Source organism: Mesitornis unicolor, unplaced genomic scaffold (genome assembly GCF_000695765.1).
Source record: "Mesitornis unicolor isolate BGI_N332 unplaced genomic scaffold, ASM69576v1 scaffold9402, whole genome shotgun sequence".
NCBI classification, from domain to species: domain Eukaryota; kingdom Metazoa; phylum Chordata; class Aves; order Mesitornithiformes; family Mesitornithidae; genus Mesitornis; species Mesitornis unicolor.
Genome location: NW_010169815.1, coordinates 20,888 through 42,683, shown reverse-complemented (window position 1 = coordinate 42,683; position 21,796 = coordinate 20,888). Strand labels below are relative to the sequence as shown.

At 36.0% G+C, this 21,796-nt stretch overlaps 1 protein-coding gene across 1 annotated transcript in view; it reads left to right on the top strand.

Moving 5' to 3' along the window:
* The window catches only part of LOC104536767 (WD repeat-containing protein 70-like), a gene marked incomplete at both ends in the record, with an annotated part of 65,010 nt that overhangs the window by 27,332 nt on the left and 15,882 nt on the right, over window positions 1-21,796 (top strand). The window contains one exon of the mRNA XM_010179484.1: window positions 9,671-9,845. Within this exon, the coding sequence (XP_010177786.1) occupies window positions 9,671-9,845 (175 nt within the window). The remainder of the gene's footprint in view (window positions 1-9,670; window positions 9,846-21,796) is intronic.

Genomic DNA, 21,796 nt, shown 5'->3' with positions numbered 1-21,796 from the left:
AGATACTTTGCTGATTTGAACTGGAAAAGTGATGTGCTTTGATGCAGACACGCACTATTGCCAACCTAATGGATGATGCAAAGAAAAGCAACCTCTTTCTTCAGTCAGATTTGTATGTGAAGACTTCATCAACAAGAAACAAAGCAAATTAACTGTCAGTGTCACCAAAAAGGTCATTCAAAACTACCAAGCTTTTTTTCTTAGTGTAATCTAGTTGCTCAAGTTCTTATCACTAATGCAATGGAATATATTCACTGGAAATACAAAAGGAAGTACTTAAATTTTTAAGGAAATATGAAGGGAGAAGGGCTTATAGGAATTCAGGTACAATGGTTGTGTTCAGTTTTTGCCTGTATACTGAGCTGTGGAAGAGTTTTTGTCAAATAGATTGAATCCTTTTTAACTACCTTGAGTTATACCTGAGAAAAAATTCTTCAAGGAAGGAACCATCACAGCCACACAGTTTGGAACACCCATATGAATTATTTATTAACCTATGAGCCCTGCAACTGCTGTTTTCTGTGCAGTATATGCCTTTAATTTGAAGACCATGTTCTTAGTCTGGAGAGGCCTTTTTCTGTATCACTCTTGGGATCTAAACAGTGTTCTGGAGCGTAACTTTGTTTTTAAAAGCCTCAGTAATTTGCCTTCCAGTGTATTTTGTAGAGAATTTGCATGTATTTAAGATAGTGCTTAGTGCAGTGTATTCTCCTGTCAATAATAGCTAAGGCTTTACTTAATACCGTTTTCCTTTTATGTAATTTATTATTTTCCATTAGTTCTTGAAGCTGTTTCGTTGGTTTGGTGGGAGGGTTTTGTTCCCCTCAACACCTCTTCCTCCTCAGACTGTTACTATGTCTTCAGAATGTAATCACTGTTTTTAGAATTCTTCAATTTTTCCATGTTGTAAGCAGGACTGAATGTAGGATGTATGTGGAATCTTAATCCTTCTTCCTTAGAAGTATGGACTCTTAGTGGCATGATAATTGCATGCCTACATAGGCTCTACTACTGCTTTCTGTCCAGCAGTTAGCTTAGTTAACCTGTTTTTCACCTTCATATTCCTTCTCAGCATATTTTTCCTAATTGTATTTCCCATATTATTTATTTTTATATCTTTTCTTCCAAGGTCGTAAAGTTTCTCATGCCCAGCCTTTTGTTTTACTTAAGTTCAGACTATCTGTTTTGGTGTGAGAAAAATTCTGCAAGCATTACTAGCTACATTTGAACTAGCCAGTCTTTCCAGTAACTGTTAATGGAAAGGACATAGTCACATTATTCAGTTTTGTTTTGTTTTTAATCAAAATTTATAATTTACTTTCATCTTGATCTTCTACCTTGTTGTATGTGAATTCTATTTTAACATGTTATAGTGTCTTTTACAAGAGCAATTACATTCCGAGCAGATCACTGGTATCCTCATGTGTTAGTAAAAGTGATGCATTATATGTGTTTTCTAGCTGGTTTTGATTATGTAAGAACACATGATTTACAAATAACTATTGCAAGATCTATATATTTAGAAAAACAAATCAGATACAAAAGAATGTATTCTTCTTCAGAGATATGAAGAGCAAGTGTAGTTTAAAGTTTGAGGAACTTTTGTAAATCTGTGAAGAAGGTATAGATGAAAATCTTTATAGAAGAGAACTAATATCTTGTAAAACATTTAGGTTCCAGTAGAAACCTTTAGTTTTGAATTAAAGCCTTCAGAATCTTTGAAGTTAAAGACTGGAGATAGCAATGTATTTGAATTTTGCCTTGTGCAGTATAGTTCATTGGGAATTCACCAGTGGAAGGGAAAGTCTAGAGCAGAATCTTTGAATTTATTTTGTGATCAATTCAGCAATCTTCCTGTTAGTGTGACTGGATGCTTGTTCTTGTCCTTTGAGTTAACAGCTGCTGTTGATAGTGGATAAATGTCAACATTGAGAATGTAGGATTATTTTTCTTTCTGTTGTGTTTTGTCATTCCATCTCTCTGCCATTGTGATGTGCGAAATATGTCTGCTATAATCCTTGACTTTGAGAGTGATGGAATTTTGGAGTTGACCGTTTTGATGAGCTCATCTGCCAATGCTTTGGGGAATTTTCAGGTTTTGAAAGAAGTAACAACATACTTAAAAATTTTTTGTGCAAAATCCCACAGGGTGTTTTTTGCATCAGTTTGGACGGGCCCTCAGAAGGGAACAGCTGAAACAGTTGTGCGATTCTTATGCAAATACAATATAACTTTATGTACAGGATCAGTTGATTAAAGAAATTATAGAGAAAACAGTCTTTTCATATTTGTTTGCTTTGTACATCACTTGTATCTCTAACTCTGCTTATATTCTCCGTGTGTACTTTTTATGTAATGTAAAAACTGAAGTAAGGAGGAGCTCTGCATAGATGATAGCCCCTTGTTCATCACTGCATGTTCAAGAGCCTAACTAACTGTATGGGCTGAATATATTCTTTTCTCGTATTGATAACCTTGAGGAAGGGAGGGACTGATTGGCTGAGCAACTCAAGCATATAACTTCTAAACCTGAGTTCTGCTTGGATGATATGTGTCAATACTGAATTGTAAGATTTGTAGAGTGTTAATTATGAAGTTATTACTAGGAAGTTTGTTGCTATTCTTAAAACAGCATTTGAAAAAATGCTTTTTTGTATTGTTGGGCCTGACCAGTGGTTTAATCTGGCAAAACAAAAATGACTCAGTCTGGAAAGCGTGTGAGCTGTGCATTTCAGTACATACAGACTTCTCATGCCATAAGCAAGAGGTTCTGCTGTTGCGTTCTGTGTGTTTATGCTCTATACAACTCTTTTCAGGTTATAATGAACATAGATGTATTGATGGGTAACTCTTTGTACGTGAATGCATCTGTTGGCCAGTTCCTCAGCCAGAAGTGATCATATGTCACAACTTGATACTATTTGCTGTTGCTGCTGTTTTCCTCTTGTGAACATGCTACACAGATGACAGTCATGCCAAACCTGGTGTATTGTAACTGTTACATTTCTCTTCCTTTCCTTTAGTCTCCTTACCCAGTCTGTCTCTTTCCATCTCTACTCTTCTCCCTGTCCTCTACTAGGAATTCTGCTTACTTAGCCCAGCTAATGCTCATTCATAGTCAGTTCTTCTGTCTCCTTTTATAATTTAGTTTTCTTCGGATCTTGCATATGTTGATGAACAACCACATTTTTGCTTAGTAATTCAGAATGTCTCTTCTCCATGCAAATACGTGGTTGTGTTATTTCAGTTCTGAGTTGGTTGCATTTTATTTCATTCAGACTGGACAATGGGAATAGTTCTCATTCATTGCTACTGGATTTGAATCTATTCTTCCCCTAAAAAATAATCATTATAATTCAACTGTAATTACCCCAATGGTTGTAATTCCTTTGATCAAAAAAGGGCTACCAATTTTATTTGAAAATATGGAGAAATATAGTTTCTCAGTTGTTTCAGCCCATTTGCTGCATATCACATAAAAATTAATTTTGAAGTTTTTGTTTGTTTCTTACTCCAGTAAAATATTTTATCTGTTAAAATACCTGTTTGTTTTTTTACACTTAGGGATTATTTAAGTAACAGAGAAGCTGAAGAGTTGTTAGGAAGTTGTGTCAATTTTTTTGGCAGTTCCTTCCATAGTTATAATTTTACTTATGTTGGATATGACTTTTCTTGTATGCTGGTTTAAATTATTTTAACTCTCTTCAGATGCTGGTAGTAGGTAGCTTATATAGAAGTTTTTTTTGCCAAACAAGTATGGAAAGTTTCTCTGGATTTCTCCATCTGTTTGTGCGTACAAAGTTTTTTCAGTATCTGGCAGGTGATTCAGCTTTCATTGGGTCCCATGTGCTCAACAGAAGAAGGTTGTAACTTACTTCTGCTGAAAGAGGGCAAAGAGAATACAGTAATGAAGGCTTTCTTGCTGACATAGTCTTGTACCACCATATGCATGAAGTGCATCTTAACAGGACTTTTCAGCTATTTCTTATTTATCCTGTTTACCTATTCGACTTTAGGTATTTTTTCAACATTTTATATAAGCATCCTAATTTCATTCCTGAGTAGGTAAGGTTGGTTTATGTTGTAGAAAATGAAAAAAGAAGAACATTATAGAAGATGTTAAATTAAGCCCCGTTATAAAAAAGTAACAGATCTTAAAGCAAGGTGGCTTGCTTAAGGCAAGGCATGTGTTTTTGATCACTGATATAATAGCTTGGGATTCTGTGCTCTGCAGAGAAATTCAATTGCAACAGTATTTGTATGATGCTTTAAAAATATGTTATACCTTTCCAAGGTAGCCTTTTGGGGCAACGTTATATTACAAAGGTAGGCATTATAATACATTACAAAGATAAGAATTATGGTATTGTTTCTAGGTGTAGAACATTAAGCCTGATCTGTACTTTTAGCAGTAATGTAGTCTGTTGCTCTTTTTTGGTATTGTGCCACAAGAATAGACTTAAAATTTTCCGTGATAGCAGGCTGGGAAATGGAGTTACATAAATACCTTTAATTTTTGTAATACAGCAGCATTGTCAATAATTAATTTTATTAGAATTTTTTACTTAGTAATGGCATGATAAGAACATGTGAAAAAAGAGTGAAAGAAAAAAAGGGGCTTTTTTCTGTGGAAAAAAGAAGAATAACAAACCATAAACCCTAGACCCCAGTAATTAAATCAGTTGTTTATTTAAATAGGGGTCATTTAACTTTTCAGTGGTCAGGAAAATATCCACATTACCTTTCCAAAAGAACATTCCCATCCTTTTCTAAGTTACTTTGAATTGCTCTTGGCGAATGTAAGAATTTGACTGAATCTGTTTTGCAGATGTGGAATCCACCATTTTAAAAGTTAAATTTCAACTTGTCTATATGGAGCCTTTTTCACTAAAGTTTTATTTGAAAATAAATTTATGAAACAAAAATTAAAAATATTTATGTAGCTGTGCATATCATTCAGTATATTAAAACTGATATGATGAAAGAATTACATTATATGTTGGAGGAGTAGCTTAAAAAAATCCCATTTGTTTTTCTCCCCACTGAAGAACTAACTTTCATTAAACGTAGTTTGTTTCAGGATGGAAAAAAGCCTCAGAAACTCATTCAGGAAATGTTCTCCTTTTGTTTTCAGTGGGGTTCAAGAATACCTTGGTTCTATCTATCGGCAGGTATATATTAGTCTTATATTTCTGCTAAATGCTGCAACATTGAATGTAAGAGTAAAACAATGTTGTTTCATCCCATACTTATGTAAGCCTAGGGAGATTCTCTTGGTAAGAGGCTTTTTTGACCAAGATGAGTCTCCTGGAACTGATCTGATTGACGTAGCAGTAATTTTTTTTACTTGTTTCAACACAAACAACTTTAGATTGGAACAAAAGTAGGTTAGGAAGTGAAAATGAGACTCCTGTAATGCAGTTGTAGTTATTTTCTTTCTTATGTTTGATGAGGAGGAAGAACAATTAAATGGTTCAAAATAGTCTGTAAAAAAGTAGAGACATAATTCTAAATTGTGCTCTCTGAATTGACTGTGATATGGCATAGTGGCTGAGTGATTCAGTCAGAAACCATTGGGCTGATTGATTTATATAGTAAGCTGAAATTTTATCCATGGTATTTTGAGATATGTTTGCAGTACTCTGGGAGGAGTGAGACACTGGCACAGGTTGCCCAGGGAAGTTGTGGATGCCCCCTCCCTGGAAGTGTTCAAGGCCAGGCTGGACAGGGCTTTGGGCAACCTGGTCTGGTGGGAGGTGTCCCTGCCCATGGCTGGGTGTTTGGAACCAGATGATCTTTAAGGCCCCTTCCAACCCAAACCATTCTGTGATTTTGTGATTAAGTATGATGTCAAAAATTTGAGAAATACTTTTATTCCTTATAGAAAAATTTCCAATACATAAAAGATCTGATATGAAAGAAGAGGTTAAAGAGTTCAGTATTAGCTCAAGAGTTCAGGGCTCACTGGGAATGGTTGATCAATTTGTAAATAATATATAGATGTTTTCTTATAAAATACTTAATTTTAGTAGAAAAGTTTTATAGTTACTTAGATCCAATAGTAGCAAGGCAACAGTAACACATTCACTGTGGGGACATTAAGATAACATTGAGGGTACATGAAACCTACTTATAGGCTATGTGGACATTTCTAACAGGGCATGTAGATCATATGAGAGGCAGTGTGGCCAACCACCTGCGGCGACTCGGGAAACTTGGATTTTTCATCTGACCTGCTGATATTACAGCTGATTTAGGGCTCAAGTTTTTTTTATCTGTGTTATAAGGGAACTATGGGAGTGTTACTTCTTTCTTTACAGGTGAAAGGTAAAATGAATAAGAAGGTTTGAATATAGTATATAGTGTTGTGAAGTGATAGAGGTTTTGACAGGACATTGAGTCCTAAAAAGAGGAGAATGAAGGCTTTAAAAAAGTCTTTCTATGCCAGCAGAAATGAAGAATTAGGGTGGTGATGGATTCTCAAAGATTGTTTTTGGAATTGCTGCTGAGATGCTTGTGAATCACCTTAGATAAAGAGACAAATAGGGGGAGGCAGGCTTTAAAGTTGCCTGCACATAGCCATGTTACCAGGTACACCATCTGAGAAGTGGGTACCCCAAGGCAGTCCTGGGAAACTTGTACTGTAAAAGAGGAAGTAACTTTCTGACAGGAGATGGCCATCACAAGAGGAGGAAGAGAAGTTGGACATAAAGAATATTCAGCTGAGATTCTGGAAGGATTGGATATTATGGAGGAAAGGGACTGGAAAAAGACTCAAGTTTAGAGTAAATATCAGAAAGGGGGCAAGTGTCAATGTGCCTGTTGACAGGTAGGAGACTGAAATGGTTACTGAAAACATGCGGAGAGGAAGAGGGGAATCTCAGAATCACGTAATGATTGAGGATGGAAGTGACCTCTGAAGATCCTCTAATCCAACATCCTGTTCAAAGAAGGATCTCCTGGGCACTGAACGCATAGCCATGTCCAGACAGGTTTCGAAGAACTCCAAGGAAGTCAACACTATAACCTTGCTAGGCAACCTGTTCCACATAGCAGCATGAATTTAAGTAATTCTAGAAAATGCATCATAATCTAATGTTTCATTTAAAATGGAAAAAAAACCCAACAAAAACCAACCAAAAGTTCAAACCAAACCAAAACAACCATCAGAACACTTCGAGATTTGAAGACTTTTAAAAATGATACTAATCTTGACTTTATTATGAACAGCTAGAGGTTCATTCTGCTTCAGTTACTGATTGCTGTTGTGGTTTAAGCCAACTGAGTGCCACGATGCCATTCACTCATTTCTGCCCCTTGACGTGCAATGGCAAGAAGATAAATATTACAGAGTTTGGGGGCCAAGACAAAGGACTGGAAGGATTTGTTCGCCAGTTATGGTCACAGGCAAAAGACAGACTCATCCTGGGGAGAAGAACAAACAATTTAATTTGTTACCAGTAGCATTAGAATAGAAGAGTGGGAGATACAATCATGTCTTAAAGTCAACACCTTCCCCCACCCCTCTCTTCTTCCCAAGGTCAACTCTGTTCCTGGTTCCTTTTTCTCCTCCCAGCATACAGGGGGATGGGAACAGGGGTTGCGGTCGGTTCATTCCATCTGGTTTCTGCTGCTGCTTCCTCTTTCAGGGATAGGAAGGGCTCCTTGCAGTCTTGCTCTGATATCACGTGGTATCCCCACCATAGGAGAAAGTCCTCCATGAACTGCTCTGTGGGTCTGCCCATGACTGCAGTTTTCCTCACAAACTGCGCCAGTGCAGGCCTCCTTTCTGCGCAGTGCAGTCCTTCCCACAGGCTGCTCCAGCACACACTTCTCAGGGAGTCATGGCCTCTTTGGGGGCAGCCAGTCTCTGCTCTGCCATTGACTCTCCATAGGTTGCAGGTGGGTTGACCTGCCCTCTTGCCATGGGTTGCAAGGGAAACCTTAGCCTTGGCAGTGCTCCTCCTCTTCTTCTTTCTTTCTTTGCCAACCTTGGTGCCTGCACAGTTGTTCTCACATCCCACTCCTTTCTCCACTGCAGATTTCTTCTGCTGGTTCTTGGAGAGTTCCTGGCTCTTGGGCTGAAGCTGCAGCTGGGCTTGAGCTTATGTTAGGGCTGGGCAGGGCAGGCTATGTGTTGCGCCCCTCTTAAATACATCAGTTTGCAGAGGCGCTGATTGATGGAACCGAAATTTGAGCTAGGGCAGCTTCCAGCAGCTTCTTACAGGGACTCTATCTCCATAGCCCCCCAGACTGCCTAAACCAAAACCTGTTGCAGAAACCCAGTACAGTTGCTCATTACTATCATTACACGTGCAATTAAATGTAAGTTCCATGAGCTGTTTCCAGGTCATTTTCTTGTCTGTTTTATCCTGGAATTGTATGTACGTCAGCTCTGTAGCCTGTCTGGTCTTATAGCTCTGAGGAAAGTTCCTGATATTATGCCACAGTGTCTTGTCTTGTTCTGAAGAAATGGCAGCCTTTGTTGAAATGGTATTTGCTTTGCTAGAGACCAGTGAATTACATGCTCTTGGATCATAAGCAGTGTTTGTATAGTCTAAACAAATGAGGTTGTCTTGAGAACTTAGTGATTTTTTTTTTTTCTTCTTTCTAAATTAATGATCTTCCATCCTTTGCCAAATCCTGAAACTCTTCTCTGCATTAGATGCCAGAAGAGTTTTGAATTTTTATCTGGAAAGAACTCGGCATATTAAATGGACAGAAAACATTTGTATCTGAGACAGTTTAAAGAGTCCACCTGTATCTTAGTGTTTTAGTTTTCTTTCATTTGGATGTTTTTGTGTATCTAAGAAACATTGAAGATCCAGGCAGATATTCTTTTTCCATTAGAAAGAAGAGAGATGTATTTATTTTGCTAATAATGTGGGAAAACACAACTTGAAAAAATAATATTGCATAGATAAGTCTTTGTAATACATTTGAGGAACACTTTTTTAAAACAGAACTCTTAAGACATTCAGGATTAGTAGAAGTATAATATTAACTATTTGTAATTGCAATTAATTATTTAAAATGCCTTTTTAAAATGAAAAGAAGCCTGAAGAATAATAATACTACCAGTTAAAAGCAAGTTTCACAGTTGTTGGCATGTCAGAACAATTAAGGCATAACAATTATGTTTAATTAATTAATTAATATAAGCATTTATGCCTGTTTCCAGAAGTCTTAATTCTTGTAAAGGACTGCATACTTTAATCTTACTGATATTCAGTGACAGGAGAACCGATGTACTACCTACACATTAACCTTTGGTCATTTGTCCAGTTGTAAATAGTTTTATGTATTTATATGAGAGTTTGGGAAGAAATATTTTTTTTTCACCCTTCACATGCATGTTAGTGAATATGAAGTTTCTTACTTGGAAAACTGTCATGTTAGTTTCATGACTGCCATACCAAATGTTAAATGCTATTTTGCCATTAGAACTTTCTTTGAACAATATTATGTGGCATTTATGCTGACAAGTATGTTTGCTTATACCATAGGAATGATTTTATATGTATTAACTTTTGTGACCTAGTCTAGGTGATCCTGCTCTGGCAGTGGGGTTGGACTGGATGATCTTTCGAGGTCCCTTCCAACTCCTAATATTCTGTGATTCTGTGAACTTTATTTAATAAAACAACTCCTTATTTAAACCTTTTTCCAGAACTGTGAGGACGTGGGATGTTAACAATGAGAAAAAGCATAAAAGCGTATTTAAACCACGATCAGTTCAAGGTAAACGGGTGATTCCTACAATGTGCACATACAGCAGAGATGGCAAACTAATTGCAGCTGGCTGTCAAGATGGCTCCATCCAGATCTGGGATAGGAATATGAGTGTAAGTCAAGTATTTGATAACAGTTTATACTTCCCATATATCAAGTGCTGAATGTTGAAGCTGGTAAAATCAATTTTGATACCTTTATACTTATATTTTATTCCCACCCCCTCTGCAAACTAAGTAACTCACAAGCAAAATTTAATAGTTCCTCTGCCTCTCTATGATTGATCATTTAGTCTGCTGCTATTCAGTTCAAAACACTAAGGAGACTCTTGGCAGTCTGTATTTTAAAAGAAAAAAGTTGGCCACATATTTTAAATATTACTCATTTAAGAAATAATGCTTGTGGAAAAAGCTGTAATTTCTTGTTGGTTCTTACATAATGAAAAAATGTGTACTTCCATATTTTATATGAGATTCTGAATATATTAAGCAGTAACTTGTAAAACTTTATACTGAAGTCAGTTATTCATCCAGATTATAGGCAGAGGAAAATAGTATCGAAGTGGGTAAGGATAAGGGCAGTGCTGCACATTGAATGCTACATGTTACATTGTCCACACTGTGAAAATTAATACTGATGCAAATTTTAACAATTTATGTAAATACAGTGTGGTCAGAAAGAGTCAGAATGGGAATTTATTTCAGATTCTTTAAAATTGTGTAATTTCTTCTGTTCATATTGAACTTAAAATGGAATTTCCAGGAGTTATGGCTCTAACTGCCAAAGGATACATGCAATTCTTGTTACTGCATTGTAATTCAAAGCTTAGAGCAATCAGTCCTTGCTGTTGCTTTGTGTAGTATAGTTTAAAAACCAGTCCAGTTCTAAAGCGTTTAACTTTGCAATATTGTGTACAAATTCAACCAGCAAAGCTTTGCTGCTTTTAAAATCAGTCATCCTAATAATCATCCATATTTCTGTTATGCCCATCTTACCCAAAGTACTGATGCCCAGTCCTTTTCACTTCAGTGGGATATATACTTATGGCATGCATAGTAGGAGAAAAAGAGATTAGCATCAGTTTTTTTGGAAGCCAAAGTGAGATTACAGAGGAACTGGAGGTGTGACAGGGTAGAGGGGAGGGTAGCAGGATCCTTTGAATTAAACTGACATCATAAATCTTTGAAAGCTTTACAATTCCAATAGGATGGCTTTGGGGAAATACTGTTGAAATGATACAATTTATGTTAGTCTTCATCTTTCAAAACATTTTATTTTAAAAAGGAAAACAGGTGATTTAGAGAACTTTTCACAAAGATGGAGTAAATTTCATTGCTGGAGGCAAGAGGAAATGTATAGATGTAAAAGGAAAAGAAAGCCTGTTGATCATATTCGAAGTACAGCCTGTATTTTTGGATTGTCATCTATTTTTATTTCTGTTTTTATTTCCACTATAAACCCAGTAAAACTTCTTAATGGCATGAAGCTTGAGAATTCATCCCAAGTATAAACTTGTTCTAACAGAATAATAAATTTTTCAGAGACTGGCTTTCATCACCTGTGTATGTTGTTTATTTTAACATATACAGTATTGAAATATTAAGCTTTCTGGTGTAGTTTTAACAATAGTGCTCTTGGTAGTCTGCTTTTTCATGTGCTTTTCCTTTTGAACTTTAGTGTGTCTACAAGATGACATATTGCAATGCTGATTGAGTGCAGTTTAAGGTGATTATGAATAATTTAAAGATATATCCTGTGCATCTTGTGCAACTTCCAACTGGTGACCCCTGTATAACAATGCAAGACTAAAGTGATTTCCTAGTGGAAGTGAAGTCAGTAGTGCCCTTGAATTGATATTTCTGAAGTCTAAAGATTTTTTTCTTTGCTTTTATTGATATCATTAAGAAATGTGCAAGGTTTTTGTGTAAAGGAGCAGTGTAAATTGGGGCTTTTTGTGGTGTTTTTACCTAAAACTGTTGGTACCCTCTAGAAATCTCTGTGTATAGTTAAAATCGGGGATTTAAAAAGTCATCGGGATGAAATAATTTTAAGAAGAGACTTCACTTTAAATTTGGCAGAAGTAAGAAAAAATATTCAAGTAGGATTTAGAAAAAGGAGGATGAGATTGACTCCTGCACTGGAATGATGCAAGCACTTACTGACCTGACAGGATGCAGAGATGCTTACAAAGGTGAACAAGAAAATGTTTAAGTCGTGACAAAGTGGTGCAGTTTTGAAGTTACGAACTGTAGGTGACACAGGAAAATAGGTAAAGCTGTGGAGCATCAAGACGTGAAGGTTAAGCTGTTTGAAGAAATATGTAGTAGAAATATTAACTTATTTTTTTAAGAAGAAATTTTAAAATTCCCATCCAGCAAATATAATTTGACTTTGTTGAAACAAGTGTGGAGCTGTATACACAGATAGTGCTGCATTACAGTACAGCTCTGTTTCAAGTCAAAATTAAGACAGCGTTTGTGTTTAACTCAAGAAGACTATTGAGTCTGTAAGAAAAATCACTAGTGTTTGTAAGTAGAAAGTAGTTGCTGTAATTTCTGATACTTGTTGACCAGTTAGGAATGATTCTGGCCTCATTATTTTTTAATATGGATTTGGCATATATGCAGCAGGTAGAAGGACAGATTCAGGAAGGTGTTTAAAATTAACTCTAACTTAGTTGTCCATACTGTCAGGCCAGAGCTGATCTAATAAGAGCCTGTTTTGACTTCCTGAATTCATTTTTTCATTTAAGCAAAAATATAAAGGACATTTCAACCCTGCTGTTGAACACCCATACTGCTGTTCCTGCATATGAAGGTAACAGCACAAACTAAATCCAGGAAGATGTTCCTACCAGATAGTATGGTTCACATTACACGCTATCCATAGTGCCTGTTACCCTGGTGTCTGTGAAAAGTTTTTAGACACATTTATTTTTGAGAAGAGTAAAAGCTCCTGTCAGACACAGAGCCCACTTCAGAGAGAGGAAAGTTTTCTTTGCTTCAGTGAAAATGCAAAGCCCTGCTTTCTTGCAGGTCATGAAAACAGCAGTATGAGAGGCAGAAGTGGATACCCTGATGGAAAGGAGGATCTGATAGTGCCTGTTCCTAGAGCACTCAGTAAAGGTGGGCACACTGCTGCAGTGTCAATAGGAAGCCATTCTTCCTCTGGGGTTTTGCAAAGACCACACCACTTCACAAGAGGACAGAAGGTCCCTGACAAAGCACCCAGAAATCTTCCTTGCTGCTGTAGCTGTAGTTTCTGACTACTGGTTATAGGTTTATTGTCCTCTGCTCCACACATGACTTGGTAGCTGACTACAGGAATACTGCTGCTGTGTCCATCAAAGGGCAAACAAATTAAAAATCAACCTGTTGTGTTGTAGCATCCCCATCACCACCATGGTGTTACTTGTGTTTGCTGGTTGGTAGTGTAGAACCGGATCCAGAATGGTGTGATTAAATAATTCTTTGAATGCCTTTTTTAAAAAAATATTATTATTATTTAGAAAGAAACAAGATTTTTTTCTGTCCCATACTTTATCATCCCGGCTGAAGTCAAAGTAGCTGTTTGTTGTAAGTTAGGGTCATAAGTTAGTTGTTTTTTCCAAGCCACTTAGAACCACCTCGGTATCTGCTCTTTTTTAAATTATGTTGTTGTGCCTAGGGAGTGGTTTTGGTGTGTAATCAGTTCCCTTCTTCAGTTCTCACTAGTAATTCACTCCGTGAGTGTTTCATTCAGCTTTCTGCTTCCACTGTTGTTTTGGTGCAATTCCAAATCTTCCAGCTGTAGGTAGTGAGAGTAAAAACACTTTTGGAACTTCTGGAGGAAGACTTTTTTTGTCTTCATGACACGGACATTGGTAACTTGCTAATGCTGAAGTTAACCAAATGCATTCCGGCTTTGCTTTGCCATTCTCCAAACTTCCTCAGCATGATCATGATCCATTATAATCACCTGCCTCGGAGGATTTTTTTGTTTTATCATACATCTGTGATATTTTCTCACATGTGTTATTTTGTCAGTGCGTGGTTTTTCTTTAAGGTTCACATACAGGTGCATTTACAGTGCACATTAGCAGAACTGCCTGTCAGCTTGTTTGAATTATTATGAACACTGTCAGCTTGGCTTAAAATAACAGCTTCAAAGGACATAAAAAATAACTTCCTTCAAACTTCCAATGAATAGTGGAAACAATAGTGTGAAATAGTCAATCATAACATAACACGTTAGAGCTCTCTCAGTTTAAATGTTCTGACATGTGGAGAAGTGTCTGGCAAATATGGAGAGCTGGAAAGCATTAGTGGTCAAAATAAAAAAGGTCATTGAAAATTTTTTAGTCACAGGGCAGTTCAGATAGGTTCAAATTCCTCATCTTGCCTGTGCTTGCCCATGCTTGCCCATTCAGAGCTTTTTTGCAAGACCAGCAGTAATATGTATGGCTGAAAAAGTTTATTTGTGGAGCCAGTCTTTAGTTTCAAGAATGAGGTGTATCTTGCAGTCAGTAAACCTCTGTGTGTCCAGCTTTCCCATCTAGGAGTGGGAGTATCTCATTCATAGAGATATGGAAAGACTCAAGTAACTTTTGTAAAAACTCTTTAGTGCACTTGGTGAGTAGGTTAAAAATTTATTGAGTTAAAATTGATAGAAATCTTTTTTAATGGACACAAAAGCTCCCCTGATTTTCCACACTATATCAGAAAAGGATCAAGATGTTTTTCATTGATTACAAATAGGACTTATTAGGGTGAGAAAGCTACAGCACTCAGTTAGCCTTTCTTGAACTTTCAGACCACCTGATGAGGCTACCTGTTATGTGGATTTTTCTCTCCAGGTTTCCCTGGGTGCATTCAATCCGGAACTGCATAAACAACTTACCTGCATATGGCAGTCTGAATCATGTTTCTCAGTTCCACACATCACATATTTTATGCTATTTCATTGCAGTTGTGGTACAAAAATATTGATAAGGAAGTCGAGGAGGCAGAGTTTGTAACGGGTGGTGATGTCTTTTAAATGCCTCTAAGAAAACAGTTTGTACACCCAAAATCATGTGTGTGGTGGTTTTTCTCTAGCTATATTAGATCGGATCTGTTTAGAAACCTTGAGTAAGTTTTTTTTTATATCTAATGGCTGTGCTGTAAGTAATAAAGAATTAGCTTTGACAGATATATCTGTAATAGGTTTATCTTTTTATGTAGTGTAAATCTGAACAGGAAAGAACTAATGTTTTATGATTTTCAACAAAATTTAATTTTCATTAAACACAAATTGATTTAATGCTCAGGGAAAGATTTTTATAGCCAGTGATTAACTTCTATTCATTACTCTCTAGTTTCATAAAAGACCTAATGCTATGCTTATTTCCATTCTTCAGCTATTTCCTGCTCAAAAGTGAGCATCTACTACAGTATTGCTAAACTGTTGCTTTGCTAGTGTTGTCTTTTTTACCGGTTTTAAAACCTTACTTTGATTTTTAAATTGCTAGAATAATTTATGTATTTTGATCCGTTTCAAATTATGTAGCTAAAGCTCAGAGTAATTTTACAGAACATAAAATGCACAACAATAATGAAATCCAACACTATATTAGTATACTTGCCCACATGAATATCCCCAAAAGTGGTGTGATCAAATGGTAATCCCAGTAACCAGTTTTCCAAATGCCCTTAAGCCACCCTATCCTCAAAATATAAGGAGAAGAAAAGTAGGATGTCGCAATATGCACTGAAGTTAAGCAGATCTAAGCTCTGTACATTTTAATTACAAATACTCATGTTAAAAGTATTTTCCAAATAATTGCATGATTTATAGATGTAAGATAAATAATTTTCTATATTTAGTGATTGTATGCTTTGAAAGGGTTTTTGTAAGCTTTAGTTTTGTGGTGTGCAGTATGAAGTTTTAAGGTAGAGTTTTCAGAGATGAGAAGTCTTACAAGTATTGGAGACATTTTGAAGAGAATACTGTACAACTAAGGATACAGATTTAGATAATGCAGAAAGATTATGTAAGATACTTTTTTTTGCTATTTTTTCTTTTTTTTTGCCTAAATATGGTGACCCTTTTGTTTTGGAATGGGAATCCAAGCCCAGATCTTACTTGGAAATTTTTTTCTAAACTTTATTTTGCTGTTCTTGATGGATTTTAGAGCTGATACTGCCAAGACAGAGTAATGGGAGCTAGTACTAAGATCTGAGACTTGCTGTAAATATTTTTCTCATTAATTGGAAGGTCCTTGGAGGGGATTTATACGCATGATTTGAGAAGATCAGATTCTTGGATCTTAGCACAATTACAGGATGCTTTTTGCATATGCTGACATGCAAAAGACATAGCTCTCAGCAACAAATTCTTGAAATTTGTGTCTTCTGTCTACTAGAAAGCTTTACTGGTGTGCGTATGCCTTTTCAGATACAGTTTCTACCAGGCAAAGATCACACAGAATCGGCATCTGATCTATCACAGCGTTTCAGGATTATGCTCTTTTCACACCAGCTAGATTTTATTTTTTATTTTGTCCGTGGAATATTTTCCTGTCTACTTAGGTATTTTGTTCTGGTTTCACTTATGTAGAATTTGGAGTTTATACTGATATCTTCACAGCATTAAAATTACTCCAGTGAAATGTCAATATTTAATAGAAACAATTCACAATGACTGTTCTTAAATTTGCTGAATATCACTGCTACAGCTAAACATCAGGCAAATCTTCCAATTTCCCCCAAGTATGTAACATGCTTCACACTTTGAAGAGGGCAGTCTGGCTACATCTGGAAATTTCTTGTGTAAATACAAGATGAAAGATACCCAAATATACTATATTCCCCTTTCAAACTTAAGTTAAGTTTTCCATATCCATAATATCCCACCCTTTCATTTCATATGTATATGTGTCAGACCTCTGCTCCAGAAACTGGAAATCACACACAAGCTTGCCAGCAGCAAATATTAACAGATTCATATATTATTCCTCTTTGTATACGTCTGGTTCAGCCAGTACATCACTATCTGTACCCTGAAGCTAGCTGCAGTAAAGAATCTGACAATCATATGCTAAGATAAAATGTGCCCTGCTGTATTTCTAAGTGCATTTCTCTCTTACGTAATAAACAGTTTATAGTTAGGAGCTATCTAAATGTTTGCACTATCTAATATAGTGATGAAAGGCAATTCTAAATCTTGAAGTCTGCTATGCCCCAATGAAAATAACATAAAGGATTTTACTTTGGCTTCGTGTATGGTTAAAGGAAAAACGCTTATCTCACAAGGATTATATATCTTTCTTTTATTTACTATTTATAAAAATAACAGTAGAGCTTGCAGAAATAAATAAAAATTGACAATTTGAGAAGAAAAGAGTAGGCATTGTAGCAATATAATTTGCTTTATTAATATTGTAGTGTTATTAATATTAATGTAATGCAAAAAATGTTGTGAAAATTAGATAAAATAATGAAAATTAATGAAACAGAAATAGAAGAGCCTCATTTGAGCTAGTTGTGTTATTTTAGAGAGAATTTTCCTTTTGTGCAGAGACAGTTAAAAGTACAGATGCTGTATTTTTTTTCTAATAAGGAGTGAGCTCCAGAGTGATCTGGCTTACAAGAAAAATGGCTTTTAGATACTGTTGTGTATGGACTGCTCAAGCAAGCTGAATACTTCATTGGTTTAGAGCCTCATAAGGTTTGTAAATTACAAAAACAATTTTGTGTTTGACTGTATTAGGAAGCTAGTTTTGCATCCAAATGTTTCTCCTTGTGGTTCACAGTATGTCATTACTTCTTGAAACTTGTGAGGAGATGAACAGCAGGTTTATACTGTGAATTTCATAAAAGTATTGAAAAGTATATTTCTGTACAACTCTTGGTTATAAAGTTTGTTTTATTAGAGAAGCCTTAAAGTCCCATATTTTAAAAAACTTGCAAAAGAAAAGCTTTTACAACTTGATCAAGTGGATTTATTTAAGAACAAATAAGGTAGGAAATAATGACTTCTGATCTGTGGAACATATGGTGTGAAGATTAGAGCAAGCATAGGAAGACAGCAAGTACCTATCTCTTGGGTTAATTTATGGACCCTTCACCCACTTCCAGCTTCATATTTCAATTTATCTCTTGCAGGTTCACTTTTTTCATCAATTCATAACTTTTAGAAAGCTTTCTATTTTGAGGTATTCATTAAGAATAATGTGAAGTGAATTTTAGAAAATAGTGTACTAAGAGCTAGCTGGATTGTGTTTTTAGATTCAGGCTTTTTTAATAGCAAAGGAAATGAGAAGGTTTATTCAGTGAAAGAGAGTCATTTCAGACAAAAAAATCTCAAAGCTAAAATAATGATTTGGAATTTTCAAACTTTTGAAATACATTTTGTATTTCCTGTCTCAATTCTTGTCATTACTACAGTAGAGTAAACTTTTCTTTTACTTAGTTTTTCCTGCTGTCATTTTAAATATTACCAGATTTCTAACTTCTCCAGAGGTCTAATTTAGAAGATGGGTAACAAATCCTTATCAATTAGGAGTTGTGGGATTTTCATGTACTCCTGTGTCACTAACCACTATCAGAAACTGAATGTTGACCTCGGAAACAGGAAGTTTAATGTTGTGCAATGTTTGTGCATAACCTTTTCTATAACTGTTTAACTTAGAAAAAATAAACTTACCAAAGAGAAACAGACAGAAGAACATTTTAAGTTTTCTTCAGTTCAGTAACAGGATTTTATTCTGAAATGTTCTCATTTTTATGACATTAAGACATATACTCATTTTTAATACAAAAATATTCCTCATGAATCTCTTAGAAATTGAGACGCTAAAAAAAAAAAAGAAAAATTACAGTGAAGCATAGCTTTTGCATGTAACATTAGATTACATACACTTTACTCAGAAGGAAGTCTGATAAAGAACAAGCCATTTCTACGTAAAGAAAGATTGTTTCATGGCTGCATTCATTAAAAAGTGCACTTCTGTGAGGATATATTTTTAAATTTGCTTCAATAATTGGCCAAAATACACTACAGACTGCCCTCAGTCTCTAAAGAACATCTCGTAGGTATAGCTAGCTTTAATTAAAAGACGTTTGCATGGTATTTGTAGAAAACTCATAAGATTATAAACCAAATAAGTTATTTTTGTGTCTATGATTATCAATGAGAAGATAAAGTGCACAACTACACCGTCTCCTAGCAGCAGGTACTGAACTATACCAAAATCATATGAAATTAAAAGTATTTGTAATAATACTGTATTTTTATAAGACAGCCTCAGTGAACAAGTTTCTCTCAACTCTATGTATAAATCTCATAATTAAAACCTAATTGAATATACGTGAGGCTTTTTTTACAAATAAGTGAAACTTATTCAAGTGCAAAATATTTTAAAATAAAAGGCTTTTTTCATGATCTCCTTATTGCCTAAAGTTTGTTTTCAACAGATGTTAGTGCTAAGCAGTTAGCAGAGAGGGTGGTGAAATAGGTGGAGCATTGTCCAGCTGTGTTTTATTTAATGTATGACTGCAGTGATACTACACAGACTGAAATCAGATACATCCATGGAACAGCTGCTTTCCTTGAACCAAGTTCTAAATTTCTCATGAGATAGTGAGCTAGATTTGGGGTTGGATATGACTACCTATATATTTCACTATCCGTAAATACATACGCAGCATGTCTCTGTGTGTCTAAGTATGCCTACAAACTTATAATGAAATTCTAGTTTAGTAGAACTTCTGAATGTGTATATTCTAAGCTTTAGTAACTTAAAGGTACTTACAGATAATTCAGCGTATGTGATTTTCATTCAGATTAAGCAATGTGTAGGGTTTTAAAATATGCCTCTGTGATTACTATTTTACTTTTTAGCATGTATTATCACTTTCCTGTTTGGTTTGTTACTGTGTTCAAAGCAGTCACCTGTAATCAACGCTAAAACTTATTTTATACTTGATTTTTGTGTAATGTATTTTATGAAGGTTAGGATAGGATGACCAAATTAGAAAGTACTGTGCTAGTTCACATACAAAGAGTGCAATATTCTGAAAAAGTCCAATTCATTGTATAATCATAGGCCATGTTTATGGAGACCAAGAGTTCCTCATGACTATAGCTGCTGTGATAGGCACGTACCCTGGTGAGAGCATGTAAATGGCAATGTATCCTGGCTCCCCAGCCTGCTTCATTGTCCTCATCAGTGTGCAGGTCTGTGGTCTTGTTTGAAGAGCAGATTGAGCCCCAGACTTGTAAGCAGACTTCATCTATTTGGGGTCACCAGAGTATGGTCACTGCTGTGGCCTTCTCAGAGGCTGTTTCATCAGAGCTTGAGAAAGTACAGCCAGCACAGGTAGTGTGTTCCTGCCCTTGTAACGGGAGGACAGGCCAACCGTGGACCAACATTCAGGACCATGCTCAAGAGCCTTAGTGATTTTTCAGAAGTAGGGACAGTCAGCGGAAAGCATTGCGTTGCCAGCCATTGGTTTTCACTTGTCACAAATGTGTAAATGCCTGGTTAGTTTCGATATTTGATGTGTGAAAGTGTGGTGCCAAACTGGGTAGAGTTGGCAGGAGTGTAGGAATGTTTTCTATACTCTGACAGGTCACTGTTGTTTCTTTCCTGTTACATTGAGGTAGGAGAGTGAGAGTGAGGAGGTAGCGCTGTGCTAAGGTGTGCTGCTGTGTGTCTGCATGCATAAAACAAACTTCAGTTTTGATTGTTCTCCTTTTGAAACAAATGTGATTATGCCAGAAAATGAATCCTAGTGTTTCAAGTTGGTCAGAGGTTATGCAGACAAACAAAACCAAGACATTGTGCAAACTCAGTCTCTACTTGTCTTCTTTATTTGGTCATTTTTAAATGATAGTTTACTGTATGTCCATATGTATTACGAAAAAGGGAGTGGTGGTTTTGTTGGTTTTGACTTTCTTTATGTGAGAAAAACACAGATGTGCTTGAGGATTAAGTGAGTTGCTATTATTGGAAGAATGTAGATTTAAGTCACTGGTAAAATACAGCTGTTAAAGAACACAATGTGGACCATAAAAGTAAGGAACTATTATCAAGGAATCAAAGAAGGAAAAGGTGTCCCAAGTAGTAATACTGGCAGGGGGTTATTGATTGGATTTATTGCAGTGTGTTTTACAATACGTGACAGAAAGGAGAAGACACATTGAGATGCATGTAATGGCATTTTTCTTATTATGAATGATGTTAGGCCTTACAGGGAAATTGAGGAGATAGTGTCCAGGTAAGAAAATCAGGAACAGCTTTCGTCACACTGAATTTGAATTGCCAGTTAAACATTTGAAATAGGATGTCAAGAATGAACTAAGATGTTCAGCGGACAGAGAATTATGTACTTCTTCTTGGAAGGTAGTTTAACGGCATGAAGATATTGGTAGCAATGGTTGTAAATGAGGTTTTTCAAAAATCCATTGTGAATTGAGAAGTTCAGTGACTCAGGTTGAGTCATGGTAAATAACCAGTGAAACTGAGAGACAGTCATGCACCAGAGGGAGCAGTGAAGAACGGAGCCAAACATGCTGAAGGTGTACAGAAATTACTGGACCTCCTAAAACAATGAAGAAAGGGAATAGAAAACTGACACTTTTTGCCAAGGCTGCTGAGGATGGGGTAGGGTTGTTGGGATTTGTCAGTGATAAATTTGTTGAGACTCGGGAAGGAATTCAAGTGGAATTGACAAGGAATGAGAATGGAGGAGAAGACAGTGTTGGATGAAAAAGCTAAAGTGCAAAAAAAAAAAAGAGTCATGGAGAGAGAAAGAAACATGGAGCTATTTGGTGAAAAGTGGGTGATGCAAATGAAATTTCTGAGATGAGTTTCACAAACTGCAATTCATGTATCTCCCTATGCTTTAAAAATGCTAGTTCTGATGGAGAAAAAATACGAAGTTGCCAGGCATGAGTGTGAAATATTGTGCTGAAATGAAACTGGAAGGCTAGGATAAGAAAACTCAAAGAAATCTTTTTGATGGATGGAGAAGAATTTTAGGGATGCTAGTGGTGAAGGAGATTGAGTCGGGAGGTATACTACCGGCTATTGTAAAAAATG